Below are 16,453 nucleotides of genomic sequence, written 5' to 3'. Positions count from 1 at the left end.
TAAGATTTCATAAATAAGATTTATTTCAAGATTTGTCAGAACTTACAAAATATTTACAAAATTTATTTCCAAACAACATACAAAGTATTTTCCCCACATTTAGGTTTCTCTCTCTTTGAGAAAAAAACTAAAAATTGTTAAAGAAAAAAGAAAAAGATCATAGAAAACTCTTTGTTCAATCCAACTTTACAAATATATACAGAAGGGAATACTCCCCTCATTCAACACCTAGAAAATATTAATTGAAAATATCAAATCTTTCAGGATGACTAATGGAACAAAGATTGAAAATTGAAATCTTGACAATTGCAGTTAAAATACTAATATTACTCTTTTCCATCTCTACATTTAGAGCAAAGTTACACCTACACCCACCTCATTCACATAACCAAAAGGAAAATCCAAGAGATCAAAACTTGAGGCCTATAAGCATTTAGGTTAAAGATTTAAAAAACATTTGTAGTTCAGAGGTAGGTTTAAAAAGCATTGCAAATATCCCAAAAATCAACTTACAATGTCCTTTAAATACTTTTTTGTTCATTTAATTGCATAAAAACACGACAACTGTAGTACCATAGTACTGCAATGACCAACTTGCCAAAATAATGAAAAACAAATTCTGAGGCATCATACAGGGCTTCAAGCACTGAAAATACCATGAACCGTCATTTATCTACTTTGTGGTGTCTGTTTATGTCCTGGACACAGATTAATGTAAATTTCAGAGTAGTCCACACTGCAAATGTTTCTCTAGTTAATAGACTCTAAAATGTTGCCTGATTGGTGTCTGGTTTGCAGGAATTATGACTTTCATAACACTGAATGTAACTAAAGAAAAATAACTGTATACCATTTACTGCAGATCTTTTGGTGAGTTACAACTGTAAGTGCTTTTTCAAACAGATGGGCAACATTAACACATAATACACTGATTTTCATATTCAGTGTGTTATATTTCTGCTGTTGGATGCTGACGCACGCATTGAAATCTCCATAGACTTCTTTGTAAAGTCTGTTCAATTTTATTCTAGTTCGATCAATTCTCCATTTTCTCTTTCTTCTTGAATAGCTTCATCAATTGAGAGAATCGCTCCTCAACCTGTCAAAGAACAGCAATCATTAGTTTACGACAAAGCAGTTACCTGACGTCATTAAATAACACAAAAACAAAGCATACCTGCTCTGTTGACTTCTTCAACCTTTTCGACAGAGCAGCAAATGTCTTGGGTGAAGTCCCCTTCATTTTAAGCTCGATGAGTATGTCCCGATCTTCATCCCTTTCAAAGACATGAGCTTAATTTTATTGGTTTCTTTAACTTAAGTACACAAACACACATTGTGCACATAGAATTAATAACCCATAACAGGAGTAGAAATTCATTCAAATCACCTGGTCCATGCCACCACCACTTCCCCTTTCTTCCTGATCACATTCTTAGCAGACAGGCTGCTAGGGGACACCTGGGGCATTGCAGTTTTTACGCCTTTTTCTTTGGAGGATTTTGACCTTTTCTTATGCCTGGACTTGGAATGTTTATCTTGAAATTCTTCGACCTTTTGGCGCTTTGCCTTTGGCTCCGATTGGTGTTCCGATTGGTGCTCCTTGCGTTTCTTTGACACCCTCTTGGATTTAGACTCTGGTGCACTTGGGCTCTGAGTTGTGTTCTTTACATTTCCTGACATCATCTCTGTGGTTTCAGCCTCTGTTGCACTGCTTTCCTCAGGAGCAGTAACGAAAGCTTCTATGGAAACAGGCGCAGTATTGCTCCTGGACAAGTTGTCATCACAAGCACCTTCAGGTGAGGATTTTTGGCTAGACTGTTGAGCTTCTCTTGCTTTATCTTCAATGTGACATGGCTCTATTACCTTGGTGGGGCTTTTGTTCAACATCTCTCCAGGTTCAGGACCAAAGTCGTCATGGGTCAGAGCAAGATTAGGGTTGAGAGATGGCTCTAAACATTCAGGTAATGCTGGTACTGCTTTCCCTTCATTTTGTTTACTTTCAATTGGGCCAGTAGATGTCCGTCTTATTCGCACGATGAAATGATCATTTGACCTCTCCATTACCACAGCCTGCATTTGTAAATTAGGTTGGAATTGGAAACCCGATGGATCAGAGCCCTCCCATGTCCTGATGGGACTCGACCCACTACTGGAGTTGTCAGTGTCAAGAGAAAGGTGGATGTCCTGTTCAGTGGCATCTTCTCCATCAAGAAGAGCGTCTTCACTATAATGGGCACTGAGGACACTCTCTGGGACAGATAATGGCTGTCCAGTTCCAGGGTGCAAAAAACTCAAGTGACTATCAGACTTTAATGGTGAGGGAATGGTAAGGGAGACAGCTAGATCTTCCGCCAAGATGGAGAAGGACCTTTGAGAGATTACGGTTGACTGAACAGGAAGCTGGCATGGTTCAGAATTAGAGGGAACTTCTAACAAGCAGCTCTCATCGAGAATTGCTGGGTCTAACAGCATTTTGCTGTTTGAAGCAAACTTGTAGGGGGAAATGGAAGACCAGGATGTGATTAATTTAGATGGGGTTGTCTTGTTAGGGGTCATAATCCCAATCAAACTATCTCCTGGAAGCCCATCTTTTCGAGGTGTGCTGAGTGGCCAACTTGTATTGTCACCAACAGGTACACTGGATTCGAGCAAATCAGACCCTTGCAAAAGACATTTGAATATCTCTCCCATTTGAGAGTCAGAGACCAAGTTGAAGGTTAAGCTTGATGTCTGCTGCTCAGTTAGAATTTCAAAGTCTGACTTATCCTGAATCGATCCATTATGGGAGAGACGTCGGACATAGGAAGAGATTCTATTGTCAGATTCTGAGGTACCTTTTTGGAAAGACCTTTCAGAGGATGAAGTAGGAAGCTGTTGTGATGTCGTCACCTTTGCCAGCTGATCGTCTTCATTCATGACAGCTTTAATGTTTTTACCTCGGCTCCCAAGGCCCCTGCGAGGCAGATTATTTGCAGGGGCCTCTCTGACGAAACTTCCTGTGTCAACTTTCGACTTCTTGGCAAGGTAAAGATGCCCAGGTGTGCTACATGGTACTTTTCCTAGCACCTCACTCTCATCCTCTTTTCTTTTAAGGGTTGCATTTTTATTTTCATTTGATATATTCTTGGAAGGCTCAGACTCACTTTTGAGTGCCATCTTCAGTTCCTTGAACAAGAAATCAAACTGCCCATCCACAAATGTCCACAACTTTTGCTTGAGGTCTCCAGCTCTCTGCTCAAAGATACGATTGACGATGCCATTCTTGCTGACCTTGCTCATTATTGACGAAATAATCTTATTTAGTCTAACTTTGATGTCATTACCTTGGCAGCACAATTTATCCATGTCAACCGCATTGATAAATTCTGTAAAAGAGGCATGAGACATTTCCACTATACAGCAGAAGGCAGTCTTAGTGACATTTTTCTGAAGCTTCATGTACTTTTTCCTCAACTCAACTCGAATAGATCCCAACATGTCCATAAATCCATCTAGCGTATAGACCGCTGCTTTGAATGGTGGGCTAACAGTTTTAAAGCGTCTCTTACTAGAGGTGGGACTGTCCTTAGAAGCAGACGACCTTGAAAACTTGCTTTGCTCTGAATATTTAGCAGGGGCGCAAGTTTTCTTTTGGGACACTCTTTTCCGAACTGCAGATATCTTTGGACTTGGAGTCCCTGAGGTTGGTTTTTCCTTTTCTCTTGGAGGAGTCTGTATAAACAGAGGTCCTTCTTCTTCACTCTCACTCACTATCTCACCATCCTCCAGCTCATCTTCCTCAGTTCCAGAAGCCGAGAGAGTATCTTTTGTCCCTTTGTAGGAAGAAGCTGTGACAGAAGAGTCAGGTGATTTATTCTCCTTGTTCATGTCCATATTTACTTCATCCTTATCACTGCCAGTTGTTACAGTTGATAGATCTGAGAGAAAAGAAATAAAGAAATTAACATTAGCAAGATTACACATTAACCTGTTGGGCCAATTATTGCAAGAGTCAATAAATATTAATGGAATAATTAGTGCAATTTTGGCAATCAAAACATAGGCCAGGTTTCACAGAGACTAAGCCAGAAAAAAAACATTACTGGTTTGGATCTTGAGACAAAACAATGGCACTGACATGTTTTAAGATATATCAGTGCAACTTGCTTTCAGTTAAGACAGCTCAAACATGCATCTTGTCTGTGAAACCAGGGGTTACAATGTTAAACAAAGCATTAATATCAAAACAAAAACAAATACTTACCTTTGTGAAGACTTTTGACATGAGGTTGCTTCTCAGCAGGCTGAGGTTGCACTTTTTTCACCTGACGGACTGGGCTTGTGAGAGGGCTGATGGGCTCTGGAATAACTCTGATGTTCCTCAGGGTAAGCATCATGGAGTCTTCATCGTGGCAAAACACAACAGGGTTCAATGACTTTGTGTCCTGTTCTTCTTTTTCTGTGGAATCTGGCTCTAAGAAACCAGGTTGTGATGATGGCATGATATCCTCTTCCACAGTGGTGCTATTATTTGGAGCCATCGTGTTCTGACTCCATAATGGACTTTGATGGGATGTTTCAGATATTTTCAAATTTTCAGATGTGTGCTGTGTTTTAATTGATTTTGAATATTCAAATGTTTCCTCTGCTCTCTTATTGTCCTCTTTTGAAGTGCCCACTTGCTCAACATCACAAATAACTTTGCTCGGGTCACCTTGATCTACACTAATTGTACTAGACGAAACTTCCACGTTGACAGATCTCCCAGAATAATTAATATTAGGAATACTTTGTGCCTTCTCAGAGCATGAAACATCATCTTGACAAATCTCTTTTGATGCTGGTAATAAATCTTGAGAGTTGGCCTGATGATTCCTTTGGATTTCCATGTGAGAAGTCTCCTCAGACAAAGTGGCAAAATGATCTTGTTGCTGACAACCATCAACTATTGAATCAGGAGTATTATCTGAAACTACCACTTCTGATATTTTATAGGGCAAAGTGATAGAGACAATGGCATTATTAATAATTCCCAAAGAGTCTTCTGTGTCATTCTCACAGACATGATTTGGAGACGCTCTTGTAAGGGTTAATTTTGATAACAAGTCTTTGTCTAACACATTGGAATCTGAAGTCTTGCCTCTTTTCTCCTCTGAGGTGTTAACAAGCCATGGCACTTTGTCCACAGCCTCTTGACTTTCGGTGGCATTCTCTTCTTGTACCTCCATATCTGTTTGTTCTGCTGACGGCTTCTCAGAGGCTACAGCTGTGAAGAGATCAACAACTTGTCTAGACTGTTTGAAAGAACTGGTAAAGTCTTCTTTTTCACCTGCAGTCGTGGCCTCAGGGGTCTTTTCCATGTCCTCATCGCTCTGCTGGCTGTTCTTTAATTCATCGATGACATAGAATTCCTCCCCAGCGTTGGATAATCTGCTGTTATATGAGGAGGCATCTTCAGATGCTGCTTCAATGGCTTCTGTGGATTCAGAGGACTGCTTCTGTTTTTTAAGAGGCGATAGGGTGAGGTTCAACGTCTCCATGAAACTCAGTTTTCTGTCTGGACTATTATCCTTGGATGTTTGGCAGGGGTCTATGCTGACAGCTACCACTGATGGTAACTCTGCTTGAACAGATTCAAGATGTTTGTCCTTTTCAGTACGTTTGTCCTTTTCAGTATGTTTGTCCTTTTGAGTCTTACTATCTTGATCTTTTCTGGGATTTTTGTGTTTTTTACAAGAGTTCTTTCTGTCATCTTTGGTAAGAAAATGTTTTGATTCTCCATGCTTCTGCACTCTATGCTCCTTCAAATGTCCACCTCTTTTTCTTTCTCTGTCCTTGACTATATCCTTCTCTTCAAAACCGTTCTTTCCAGTACTTCCATTTTTGTCTGGGAATTTCAAATCCTCCATTCTAGAATTATCATAGCAATGAGAACGTTTGCTTTTTGTTGATGGCTCATCGATTCTCCTCGATGATTTCCCCTTATAAACATCCTTTCTTTGAGAATCAAGTTTGGGAGAAGAAAAGGCTTGCCTACTGTCAAAGACATCAACTTGTTTCTTAGATCTTTTATCTTCATCTTTATTAGCCATCTCCTTTGTACTCCTTCGCGAATACTCTTTGCTATTGTCTGATATGTTACTGCTTCTCTCTCTACTACTACTGCAGCTGTTACCCTCACCTCTTTTACTCCTCTCACTCTCCTTGGGCCTCTTTTGTTCATGGTCTTTGCTTCTTTCCATTCTGCTGCTCCTCCTCGTTGTACTGGAACTTTTATTCTCATTCCTTCTATGGCTACTTGAATCTGTTTTCTTACATTTGTGGTTTTGGGAATGGCTTTCTTCATCCACCACAGTACAATCTGTACTTCTCAAGCCAGAGTGTCTAGCGTCTCTGCTATTTTTTTCTGCATTTTGATTATGCATGTGTCCTTGACTCTGTGTCTCACTCTCCACATCTGCAGCCGTCTTAACTGGACTTTTGGATGGCTGTGAAGAGACAGGTGGCAAGGCTTTGTGAGACAGGGAGGAAGGGCTTATCAAGTGTTCTGAACTAGTACGAACGACTGTAACCTCAGGCTGCTGATTTCTGTTTTCATTAGACCCAGAACTATCTTTTGCAAGCTCTTTTTCAGTGATTGTGCAATTCTGTGTTTTTTCTAGACTGCCTATATGTTTTGAGGGAGGGTTCTTGTTTCCCTTTAAGCTACTGAATCGACAATCAGTACTTGTATCGGGAGCTCTCGGTCCAGAGTTATTCGTTTTGGGAGCATTCAAGACATCTGCAACTGTGGAGGGATTTTTTATAATCCCTGATGTTCTGTAAAGTCCGTAGTCTTGCTCTGGTTGGACAGTCAGGGTCTCAGCATATCTGTTCTGACAGTTCAGAGGACTTTCAATATCAGTTCTTGGGCATCTCTGGAGCACCTCAAATGGTTGTGGTGCTGCAGTTGGCGGATATGCAGGGTGATCCGACACAGTGTTTCTGCCCTTGTGTTGATTTAATTCAGTCATAGTATTATCTTGTCTATCACCTTGTAATCCTAAAACAGAACTTGAAGGATTGTTCAAACTGTGCCTTGTGTTTGCTGGACCATTTTCCATTTGAGATCGACGGAAATTTTGAGCATAACTTCCTCGACTGGACCTGTGATGGCAACATACAAAAAAAAACAGGGAAGTGACTTTTACAGAAATCCATCCAATCCTGACACAAGCCAAGGTACATCATCTGTTAGGTGATATCAGTACCAGAGTTTTTACCTATTGCTGAGTCTGCTAATCTCCTCATCCTTACGCACAATCTCCATTCTAGCAGTCTTGACGAGAGAACAAATGTTCTTCTTCAGAAGTACGTTTTCACTGCTCAAACTTGAATTCTTTAAATATGAAGTAGAAAAAACAGACTGTTTATTCCAAGGTTTTGGTATTCATTATGTATAATACAACCATTAAAAATGTAAACACACCTTTGTCTCCAGTAGCTGTAACTTTGAGAGCAGTTCATTAACTTGTTTTTGTGCATCATCAAATTTTTGCTTTAACTGAAATAAAAGATAAGTACAATGAGACAATGTAAATATTCTGTCAAAATCTTAACTTTTAAAGAAAAATCAAAACCAAACAAATAAGCAACCACATTCAAAGTTTAGAGTTCAAGTTACAAGACCTCACTGTAAATTTAATTTACAGACCTCATTGTATGTTGCCTCCTTTTCTTCTTGTTCTTCCCTGATAAGTTCCTCATATATATCCATTGATTCCATTGTCCGTGGGGAAATTAACGGGTTGACTTCACCTAATTGAAAAAATGACAATATAAAACATTGCATCCTTCTATTTCTCTGGTATTCATACATGAACAAATTTCTATAAACAACTATAAAATATGATGTACTCAAGCCAAGACTCATTAACGAAACCCACCTCTGTGTCCATCACCCTTAGGGCTGTTCTCCAAGCCAAAGTAAATGTCCACCGAGTCCTCATTGTAATGCAGAGATTTACCTGTATCAAATACAAACCCTGATATAGTCATAATGCAAAACAATTCCAGCATATACACCTGTCTAATACATGTATGTTTTGTTTACACAGAGCTGGGGCCTGAACCTGTTAAGACAAGAAATTGGGGAATAAAACAAAAAAGGTAAACCAAACAACATTATCTGGATCAAATCGTGATACCTACATTTTCGATCTGATTGAATTTATTATTATTATTATTTTTTTTTTAGGTAAAAACGGGTTTAAATGCATTAAAAAATACTGTATATTAGTAGACTGGTAGAGTTAGGGATTGAATAAGTTGACATGTAGTTGCAAAGTTACTTATAGTCAGTCAGTAGATTGTCTGTTGCAGGAGCATCACAATAAAGAGTTGGCAGATATTAAACAGACAGTCTGTGTAGTTGCAAAGTCACTTAGTCAACAGGACATTCAAAATGGACCATCAAAAGTGTTATCATTATTATTTTTTGTATTTTAAAATTGGCCAGTCGAAAATGATAAATATTAGAAAGCACACTTAGGTGGACTAAATAGCCTCAATTTCAAAAGCAGTTGTTGTGCTGCTCATGCATGTAGTGCAAATATCTACATTTAGTTGTCTATGATCTTGTGAAATTATTAGTTGATGATCTGCTATGATGACAGTGTTATCAAAAATACGTTTAAAGTACAGTAGAACAATACACATTGCTGAAAATTAAATGTACATGGACAAGAATGTGGTCTGTTAAGGTATTTATTGTAGATCTAAGATCATTCTAAAATCAATTTACATTATAACTTACAGATAAAAGCCACAATAAATGCTAGATCCATACAGATAATTGAGAATACAATAGCTAGTACTCGACTGATCCTACCAGAAAGCATGTTAAATATGTGAAAATAAAGTATCTGTTGAGCTATACTGTATATTCTTACCTGAGGGCTGATCAATATGATCTCCACCAAGTTCATCCATAAAATCCATTTTCAGTCAACTAAAGAAAGACAGAAAATAGTACAAGTTCCTGAAAACTGTGACAATAACAGCAACAACAGGCATGTGTCAACTACACCACTTCCTGTAATTTACTGAAGAAACACTGTACTGAAGTAATGCACATTATGCGATATTAAAACAAGAGTCAACATGATATTGAGGTTAAAAAGTAAGACAATCACACACAGAACAATCCACTATACTAACACAAAATATACTTGCGACTGTAAATCACGCGTTTTACACAAACACTGACGAAGTAAAGCGATCAAAATTCATTATTTAGTAGTACAGTATGTGTACAAAGTGAAATTAAATGAAAGTATATGGACAATACCTGTATATCTGGTAGTGAGCAAACGACAACAGGCGGATATAAAACAGTAAGATGGACCAAACACTGTACAACGGAGTTCAGGATGTGACACCCATGCTATCGTGCTCATAAAATATAATTTGCAGTCAATTAGCAACTTTCAACTTGCTTGTAGACAGCGATTAAAAAAAATCTTGAAGCATATTTCCACCAGGTCCGCGCCATCCTTAGACCGTACACATTCGCCAAATAGGAAGTGACGTAATTTTCCCGCGGTCTCTCCTTTTCTAAAAGATAACGATCATACATATATATTTATACAAAATCTAAACTAAATTTCATGTTTTTTACGCAATCGTCAAAATAATGGAATGTTCATTATTTAGTACATTAAGTACAACAATTATTAACATTAACAGTAAATATTTTGATAAAATAATCCAAATAAAAAAAATCCTTTAAATTCTTATGGTCATTGTTTGAAAAATATTATAATATTATACATTTCAACGATAATCAATAAAGCTTAAATCTAACCGCTAAACAAAACATATAATAATAATATACATGGCCCTTATTTCAAACATTGACTACGATTATCTTGTTTCTGTCTTAAATGTTTCTAAAATAAGGTTACACAGCTCCGTGTTGTTGATTGACCAAATTTTATTAAATCAATTTCCAATTGAATAGGATTGACCTTAAATACAGCTGTAGGACACAAACAGAACAGTGCCGTCCAAACTAACATATTTAGTCTAAATTATCTATGCGTTTTAATATGAAATCCTCGCACAGAAACATCTCTTTGAAGTTAGTTTGCTGCTCAGGGAGCGTGAGCCCTGCAACAGACACAGTCGAATGACCCGGAAGTGCTCTTCATTTACTCACATGTGGACAGGGTTTTTAATACTGACGGGAACGTGCTCGCTGTGTTGTGTACAACCTGGACAGCCAAGCGAGTGATGAGTCTTATGGTTCCCATCACGTAGAATACTTGGAATATTAAAGCCTTTATCAGCCGCAGAGACATCGTCAGAAATCCCTAAAATCACGACAAATGATAGAATGGAAAACCTGGAGTTGAGCCTGACGTCTCTGGGCGCAATCTCAAGACATATCGAGAAAAGTCACAACGAACTCAGCAAGTACCTCGCAAAACAGGTGAGACTGAATTTCCTGAGCACTTTATAAGACCGTCATAAGAGGCTTTCATCTGTTTAATGCAGAGTACAACGTGTGTGTCACACTACACTGTCCCACGTTTCTGTAGTACACATGCTGCTCCATTGGTGGTTTATACATCATATTCATTAGTTTAATAAAATAACTGACATTTAAGTGTTCTGCTTATTAATCTGTTAGGGAAACTAGTCATATTTTCGAGCACGAGCATTATTTTTTTGCTGTTGCAACATAGCTTTAATAGTTTAGGTTGTTGAAACATGCTGCCACAGTTTATTATTGTGACAAATATACAAGAGGCAGTATAAAATAGCCACTGATTACCTTACCTTCATCAGTATTCATTCACATTGATGTGAACATAAACCGGGTTATAAATTCATGCTTGAATATCTATCATTATTTAGAACCAATCCAAAAGTATCCACATGGGATTTCCAACATAATGCACTACAAAATGTGATTTTGTTTCACATTATGAATCAGAGAATATTTCAGGATTTGAAAACGACTATAACTCATCCTGTGCTTATTTACATCGTTATTATTAGACATTATTTCATTAGATATATGAATGTTGGAATTTATTCAGCAGGATCTGTTTAGATTTTCGTTTGATTCCATAGGCATATTTTAATATTATTTATTTAGCTGAACATGAATCGTTCTGCTTGTAGATATGGAGCCAGCAGGACAGGCAGTGTATACTGGAATGTCTTGCGCAGCTCCTGTTGGAGAAGGAATACACTCTCCTCATTGCTCGTCACTTACGACCACTGATCCTGGACCTGTTGGAGAGGAATGCTGCGAGGATCAAAGTAGACATCCGGCTGAATCATGACCTCCACGAGCGTTTGTGTGTGACTCTAAGCAAACTTCTCAGCATCAGTCCAGATGCTCAAGCGTAAGTAATTCTTCAGAATTTATCCACAGGTTTCCCATTTATCATGGAAAACCTGGAAATAGCAGGTCATTTTAAAGCATGGGAAATTAGTGGCCATAATACAATTTGTTTAGAGTATTTGGAGTATTTGTTTATTTGTGAACAAACAAATTGTGAACAACCTTTTAAATTTGTTAAGCCGTTTTATTAGTCTAAATTATTTGTTAGCAAATTTGTCTGAATGACTTTAATGATCATAAATCATATTTAAAGATCATGGGAATTCATTAGTCAAAAAGTATGAAATGATGGATAACAGATGTTGTTGTTAACACCTCAGAACAAATGTCCAGGATGGCATGAACAAGTTTGAATTGTTTTCTCACAGGTTCGCAGCAAGGTATTTCAGCAGCTCTCCCCCAGTATTTCAGAGGCTGTTCTTCACCAGTGAAGAGGCTGCCTCCATCCAGTATGGGCCCAGACGGATGAAACTACGGGACCTGATGGGGGCCACCCTCCGCTTCCTCCAGAGCGATTGTGAGAAGTTCCGTGTCCTGTGGGACTGGAGTGCCTGTGTTTCGCAACTTCTCACCAGTGACGTCATTGTCAGAAGGTATTGCAATGAGTAGATCAGTCACAAGCTCTCGCCAGAATATAAATATCTATTTGCTAAAAAAAAAAATAATAATAATTCTGTGTGTTTTTAAGCTACACTGCCCAGTGCCTTGCCCTGGTGTCCCACATGACAGACAACCAGAAAACAATATTTCTAAGGAAGGTTCTTTCAAGTGAAGAGATTATGCATTTGAAAATGAAGTAAGTTTTTTTCGAATTGTTCAGAAGATACTCACTTGTGTTAACTCAAACAACATTACAGTATCACATCTTTGTAGATCACTTGAGGAGACACAGCAGCTGGAAGTAGAAAAGGCTCTAGTTTTGGCCAATCAGGGCTCAGCAATATGGCGAAAAGAGAGAGTTAAAAAGATCACCCGTGGTCAGGTGGTGACCGAAGACCTGACTCAGAGCGTAACTGTGGTGTGTGGGGTGATTCTACCTAGACAGACCCCTCGACAGGATGAACAGGCAAGACAATCATTCAAAAAGACAATTTCAAGCTTATAAAAGCCAGATTTAATATAACTAGAAATATGTTTTTTTTTTTTTCCCCAATACCTCTTAGTGTATTGTGGGATAATATTGTATGTATTGTAATCTCTCTACATCCATCATTTTCAGACAAGTTTAAGGAATTTGGTGCTGGTGGATTCAACTTGTCAAAATCTACGGCGACTTGCCATGGCTGTTGCATCCCAGAAACCCATTCTTTTGGAAGGGCCAATTGGTTGTGGAAAAACTGCTCTTGTTGAATATCTAGCTGCTGTCACTGGGCATGAGAAAGCCCCTGACATACTTAAAGTTCAGCTCGGAGATCAGACCGACAGTAAGGTGAGATTTGCTTGACTTTGAAATGTTTGAAAATCATTTCCATTGTTTTCACCTTGCTGCTTCTAGTTTTACCATATTTTAACTTACCTGCTGTTAAGCACTTATGTATTTTTTCATGCCTCCATTTTCTGTAGATGTTGCTAGGAATGTACCGCTGCACAGATGTTCCTGGAAAGTTTGTGTGGCAGCCGGGATCCCTAACCCAGGCCGTCTCAAAAGGTTATTGGATTCTGCTGGAGGACATTGATCATGCTCCTTTGGACGTAGTGAGTGGCAAATCCACAAAAACATGAAAAACACACAGTCTTTCTTAGAAATGTTTCTATTAGGACTGTAGAAGTCCATAAAGATTTTTTTTTATTAATGAGTTATCGCAGATTTGTAGCATTTGTTGTATTTAGCGTGAGCTTGTGTCAGTGCACAAATATATAATCATTGTGCAGAATTAGTCTGTTAGTGACAATAAATAAAACATTGCTTTTTCATTGAAAATGTCATTAAAATATTTTGATTTAATTAACTATATATAGTTGGCCAAACTGGACTATTTATATATATATATATATATATATATATATATAGTATATATATATATGTATGTGTGTATTTTTTAAATATTTATTTTGGTAAATGGTATGATTCATAATTATAAGATCAATCCACATTTAATCATGCCAGTGTAATTTGCTCTGTAGATATCGGTTCTGCTCCCTCTTATGGAGAACAAGAAATTGACAATTCCAGGACGTGAAGACTGTATTCAGATGGCCCCAGCTTTCCAGTTTTTTGCAACACGAAGGTAAGATATTTTGTCCTTTTGTGTGAGTGAGTGAGTGAGTGAGTGAGTGTGTGTATATATAATAATTATTTCTAAACTAAATTTAATGATAAAAATCATTTTATTCAGGACATTTTACAGTGGAGGAGCTTGGCATCGTCCACAGAGTACACATGCTGCACTTCTGGACAAATACTGGAGTAAACTGCAGATCGGCAACATGAGCAGAGAGGAACTTAAACAGGCAAGCTGTCCCTTTTACGTTGATTTGCATTTATTCTAGGTTGTGATGATATTTTTCTTTGTTTTGATAAATAGTCTCTATTTTTTTCCTCTCTGTTCAGGTCCTAATAAAGAAGTACCCTAACCTGGCAGTGGTGGTGGAGCGTCTTTTGGACATATACTGCCAGCTAACAGGAGAACGACATCAGATCAGTTCCAGCCCTCAGGGTCCTAGTGCAGCCCAGAGCATGTCAGATGAAAACATCACATCACTGGAGGGCAGAGGCCTCTCTCTGAGGTAACATGTCTTAAAAAATATTATATGAGAAAATATTTTAAATCATTATTGTTATGAAAATTATTTAATATAAAAATGATCACTAATATGAATAAAAGTACTACAGGTTTCCAAAACATTTCTTGCCAATTTGAACCTTTCTCTAAATATGTAAACATCTTGTCAGAATTGTATTTGTTCAGTTTATTTTATGATGCCCTTGGGCATTTACAAATATCTATGCATTGATAAATGACACCATTGACTCATCAATAAATTATAATGTCATTCTCAGACCTCTACATGTAACAATTATTTCAGCTGAAGCAGTGACGTACAATAAAACCCTTACTCTATCGTTGCATTAGAGCAGAGTTGAGTCGTTGTATTGTTGGGCCTCAGGCTGTTCATCAGCTTTCCACTGGATCCTGCTGCAGTCAATTCCACATCGATCTCTTTCTCTCTCTCTCTCTCTCTCTCTCTCTCTCTCTCTCTCTCTCTCTCTCTCTCTCTCTCTCTCTCTCTCTGTCTGTCCCCTCTGTGCTACCCCAGCCAGAGATTCAAACCGGGGCAAATCATTTATGTAACTAGCTTTTGTATAATAGATACCACACACTGCATGGTGTAATACCTGTCTTGTAGAGGGTTGAGAGTTTTTTTTTAATGATTTTTTTTCTATGTAGATATTCAAAGCATGATTCAGTTTGACAAATTGTTATTTTGTTTTCAGCTTGTTGTTTTGGTGTTATATTAACAAGTAGAATAACAGGAGCAGCATTTGCCAGTGTGTATATTAAATTAAATGGGTGGTAATGAATATGCCTCCATTTTAATATCTGAAAGTGTGTCATATAGAGGGCTGTTCTGTGAGGAGAGGTTCAATGGTGTGGAGACCCTGCTGTTTCCAATCAATACACTTCCACTTCCTCCCTCAATCCCCTACTGACATGAGGGTCTTTATAGAGACCCTGGGTGAAAAACAATTCGAGCAGCCAGTCTGCCTGCAGTCATGCTGCATAACAATCTTTGGCAAGTGTGATATCAATTGAAAGTAAAAAAGAAATGGTTCACCATGGCTGCATTTATTTGAAAAATAGAGAATAAACTGTAATATTGTGAAAAATGACACTTTCAAAATGAATTCTAATATACATTTTAAATATATATTTTAAAATGTAATTTATTCCTGTGAATTGCAAAGCTAATAGAATAGAAAGTTCAAATGAAAAGCATTTATTTGAAATAGAAGTATTTTGTTATATTACATATGTCTCATACTGTTCAATGAGGATGCAATTTAATGCATCCTCATTGTACAGAAATATTAATAAAAAATAAAAAACATCTCTCTGACCCCAAACATTTGAATGGTACTGTAGATGTGAATAAATAATTCGATCTTTGTGGTTGTAAATTATCTGAATAAATATGAATTCTTAAGTTACTTTGCGTCCATGTAGTGTTGGTAAATGCATTGTAGTAAATTTTTTTTTTTTTAACTAATGAACACAGGGACTTGCTGAAATGGTGCGAGAGAATCTGCTTAAACTTTGACGGCTCTTGCTCTTCCACAGCACAGAATGTGTTTCTGGAGGTGAGTGGCTGTAGTTACCAGCATTGATCTTTCACAATCATTATATTGGTTTTTGTTTGTTGGATTATTATTAAAAAAATGTTTCATATGCAGTATATATTTTAAATATTTAGAAAACAAGAACAGTAATCCTGAAAAAGCTGTGCTGTTATAAGCTTAAAGCAGTGTTTTTTTTTTACTTCTTATTCAGGCTTTGGACTGCTTCACTGCCATGCTCTCCAAATCTGAAAGCAGACTCAAGATGGCAGAGATCATTGGCAGCAAGCTCAACATATCCAGAGAGAAGGTAGGACTCGGCATCACTGTTATTTTTTTTGGACACAAACGGTTACAAGGCCATTGTGTGATTTCCTGGTCTTGAAAACTCTGAAAAATTCATAGACATCGCTGTAGTTCATATACTTTTACCAGCTTTGCGTTGCTGTAAAATTATTCCATATCTTGGATATTTGAGAATTTGTGTATTGTAAAACTTGCCTTGTTGGAAACATTTATAAATGACTTGGGAAAAGTCATTGGTCAAACAGCAATATTACAGTAATGGTGAAAAGCACTCTGTTATATTTCTAAGTATCAAAGTAAAATCATTTTTCACTTTATTTTTCAATTACATGCTCTAATACTGTCAATGTTACATTTCAGGCCCAGCACTTTTGCCAGATGTACCTGCCTGCAATCACTGTGACGGAGTTGGAGGTGTCGGTGGGGCGTGCGACGTTACTCCGCAAGCAGAGCAACGCGGTGTGGCTGAGCATGTGAGATTGCGCTATTAGAGT

At 37.8% G+C, this 16,453-nt stretch overlaps 2 protein-coding genes across 2 annotated transcripts in view; one reads left to right on the top strand and one right to left on the bottom strand.

Moving 5' to 3' along the window:
- On the bottom strand, positions 1-9,554 carry casp8ap2 (caspase 8 associated protein 2). Its single transcript, XM_039692751.2, has 10 exons — positions 9,311-9,554; positions 8,913-8,971; positions 7,908-7,988; positions 7,676-7,779; positions 7,451-7,525; positions 7,245-7,360; positions 4,247-7,128; positions 1,391-3,920; positions 1,178-1,277; positions 1-1,099 (listed from the first exon to the last, which is right to left on the bottom strand). The coding sequence occupies exons 2-10, from the start codon at positions 8,959-8,961 to the stop codon at positions 1,037-1,039; spliced, it is 6,000 nt and encodes a 1,999-aa protein (XP_039548685.2). The 5' UTR covers positions 8,962-8,971; positions 9,311-9,554; the 3' UTR covers positions 1-1,036.
- Positions 9,555-10,172: 618 nt separating this feature from the next.
- mdn1 (midasin AAA ATPase 1) overlaps positions 10,173-16,453 on the top strand; it is a 50,239-nt gene continuing 43,958 nt past the window's right edge. Inside the window, exons 1-13 of the mRNA XM_039692684.2 lie at positions 10,173-10,453; positions 11,152-11,378; positions 11,746-11,970; positions 12,066-12,173; positions 12,251-12,443; positions 12,597-12,806; positions 12,941-13,072; positions 13,502-13,605; positions 13,714-13,828; positions 13,929-14,104; positions 15,596-15,677; positions 15,868-15,963; positions 16,320-16,432. Coding sequence (XP_039548618.2) covers positions 10,358-10,453; positions 11,152-11,378; positions 11,746-11,970; positions 12,066-12,173; positions 12,251-12,443; positions 12,597-12,806; positions 12,941-13,072; positions 13,502-13,605; positions 13,714-13,828; positions 13,929-14,104; positions 15,596-15,677; positions 15,868-15,963; positions 16,320-16,432 — 1,877 coding nt within the window. The 5' untranslated portion in view covers positions 10,173-10,357. The remainder of the gene's footprint in view (positions 10,454-11,151; positions 11,379-11,745; positions 11,971-12,065; positions 12,174-12,250; positions 12,444-12,596; positions 12,807-12,940; positions 13,073-13,501; positions 13,606-13,713; positions 13,829-13,928; positions 14,105-15,595; positions 15,678-15,867; positions 15,964-16,319; positions 16,433-16,453) is intronic.

This window comes from Pimephales promelas, chromosome 13, assembly GCF_988280905.1.
Source record: "Pimephales promelas chromosome 13, fPimPro1.hap1.1, whole genome shotgun sequence".
In the NCBI taxonomy this organism is placed as follows: domain Eukaryota; kingdom Metazoa; phylum Chordata; class Actinopteri; order Cypriniformes; family Leuciscidae; genus Pimephales; species Pimephales promelas.
Note: the sequence above shows the minus strand (reverse complement) of the source record. Positions and strands in the feature narration are given on the sequence as shown.

What these genes read in the sequence shown, in the direction of transcription:
- casp8ap2 (XM_039692751.2), bottom strand. Translation starts at nt 8,961, where the DNA reads ATGGATTTTATGGATGAACTTGGTGGAGATCATATTGATCAGCCCTCA. An exon ending in AGGAGGCAACATACAATGAG is followed by an intron (nt 7,526 to 7,675) that starts GTCTGTAAATTA and finishes CTTTTATTTCAG; the next exon opens with TTAAAGCAAAAATTTGATGA. An exon ending in TACAGCTACTGGAGACAAAG is followed by an intron (nt 7,361 to 7,450) that starts GTGTGTTTACAT and finishes TCATATTTAAAG; the next exon opens with AATTCAAGTTTGAGCAGTGA.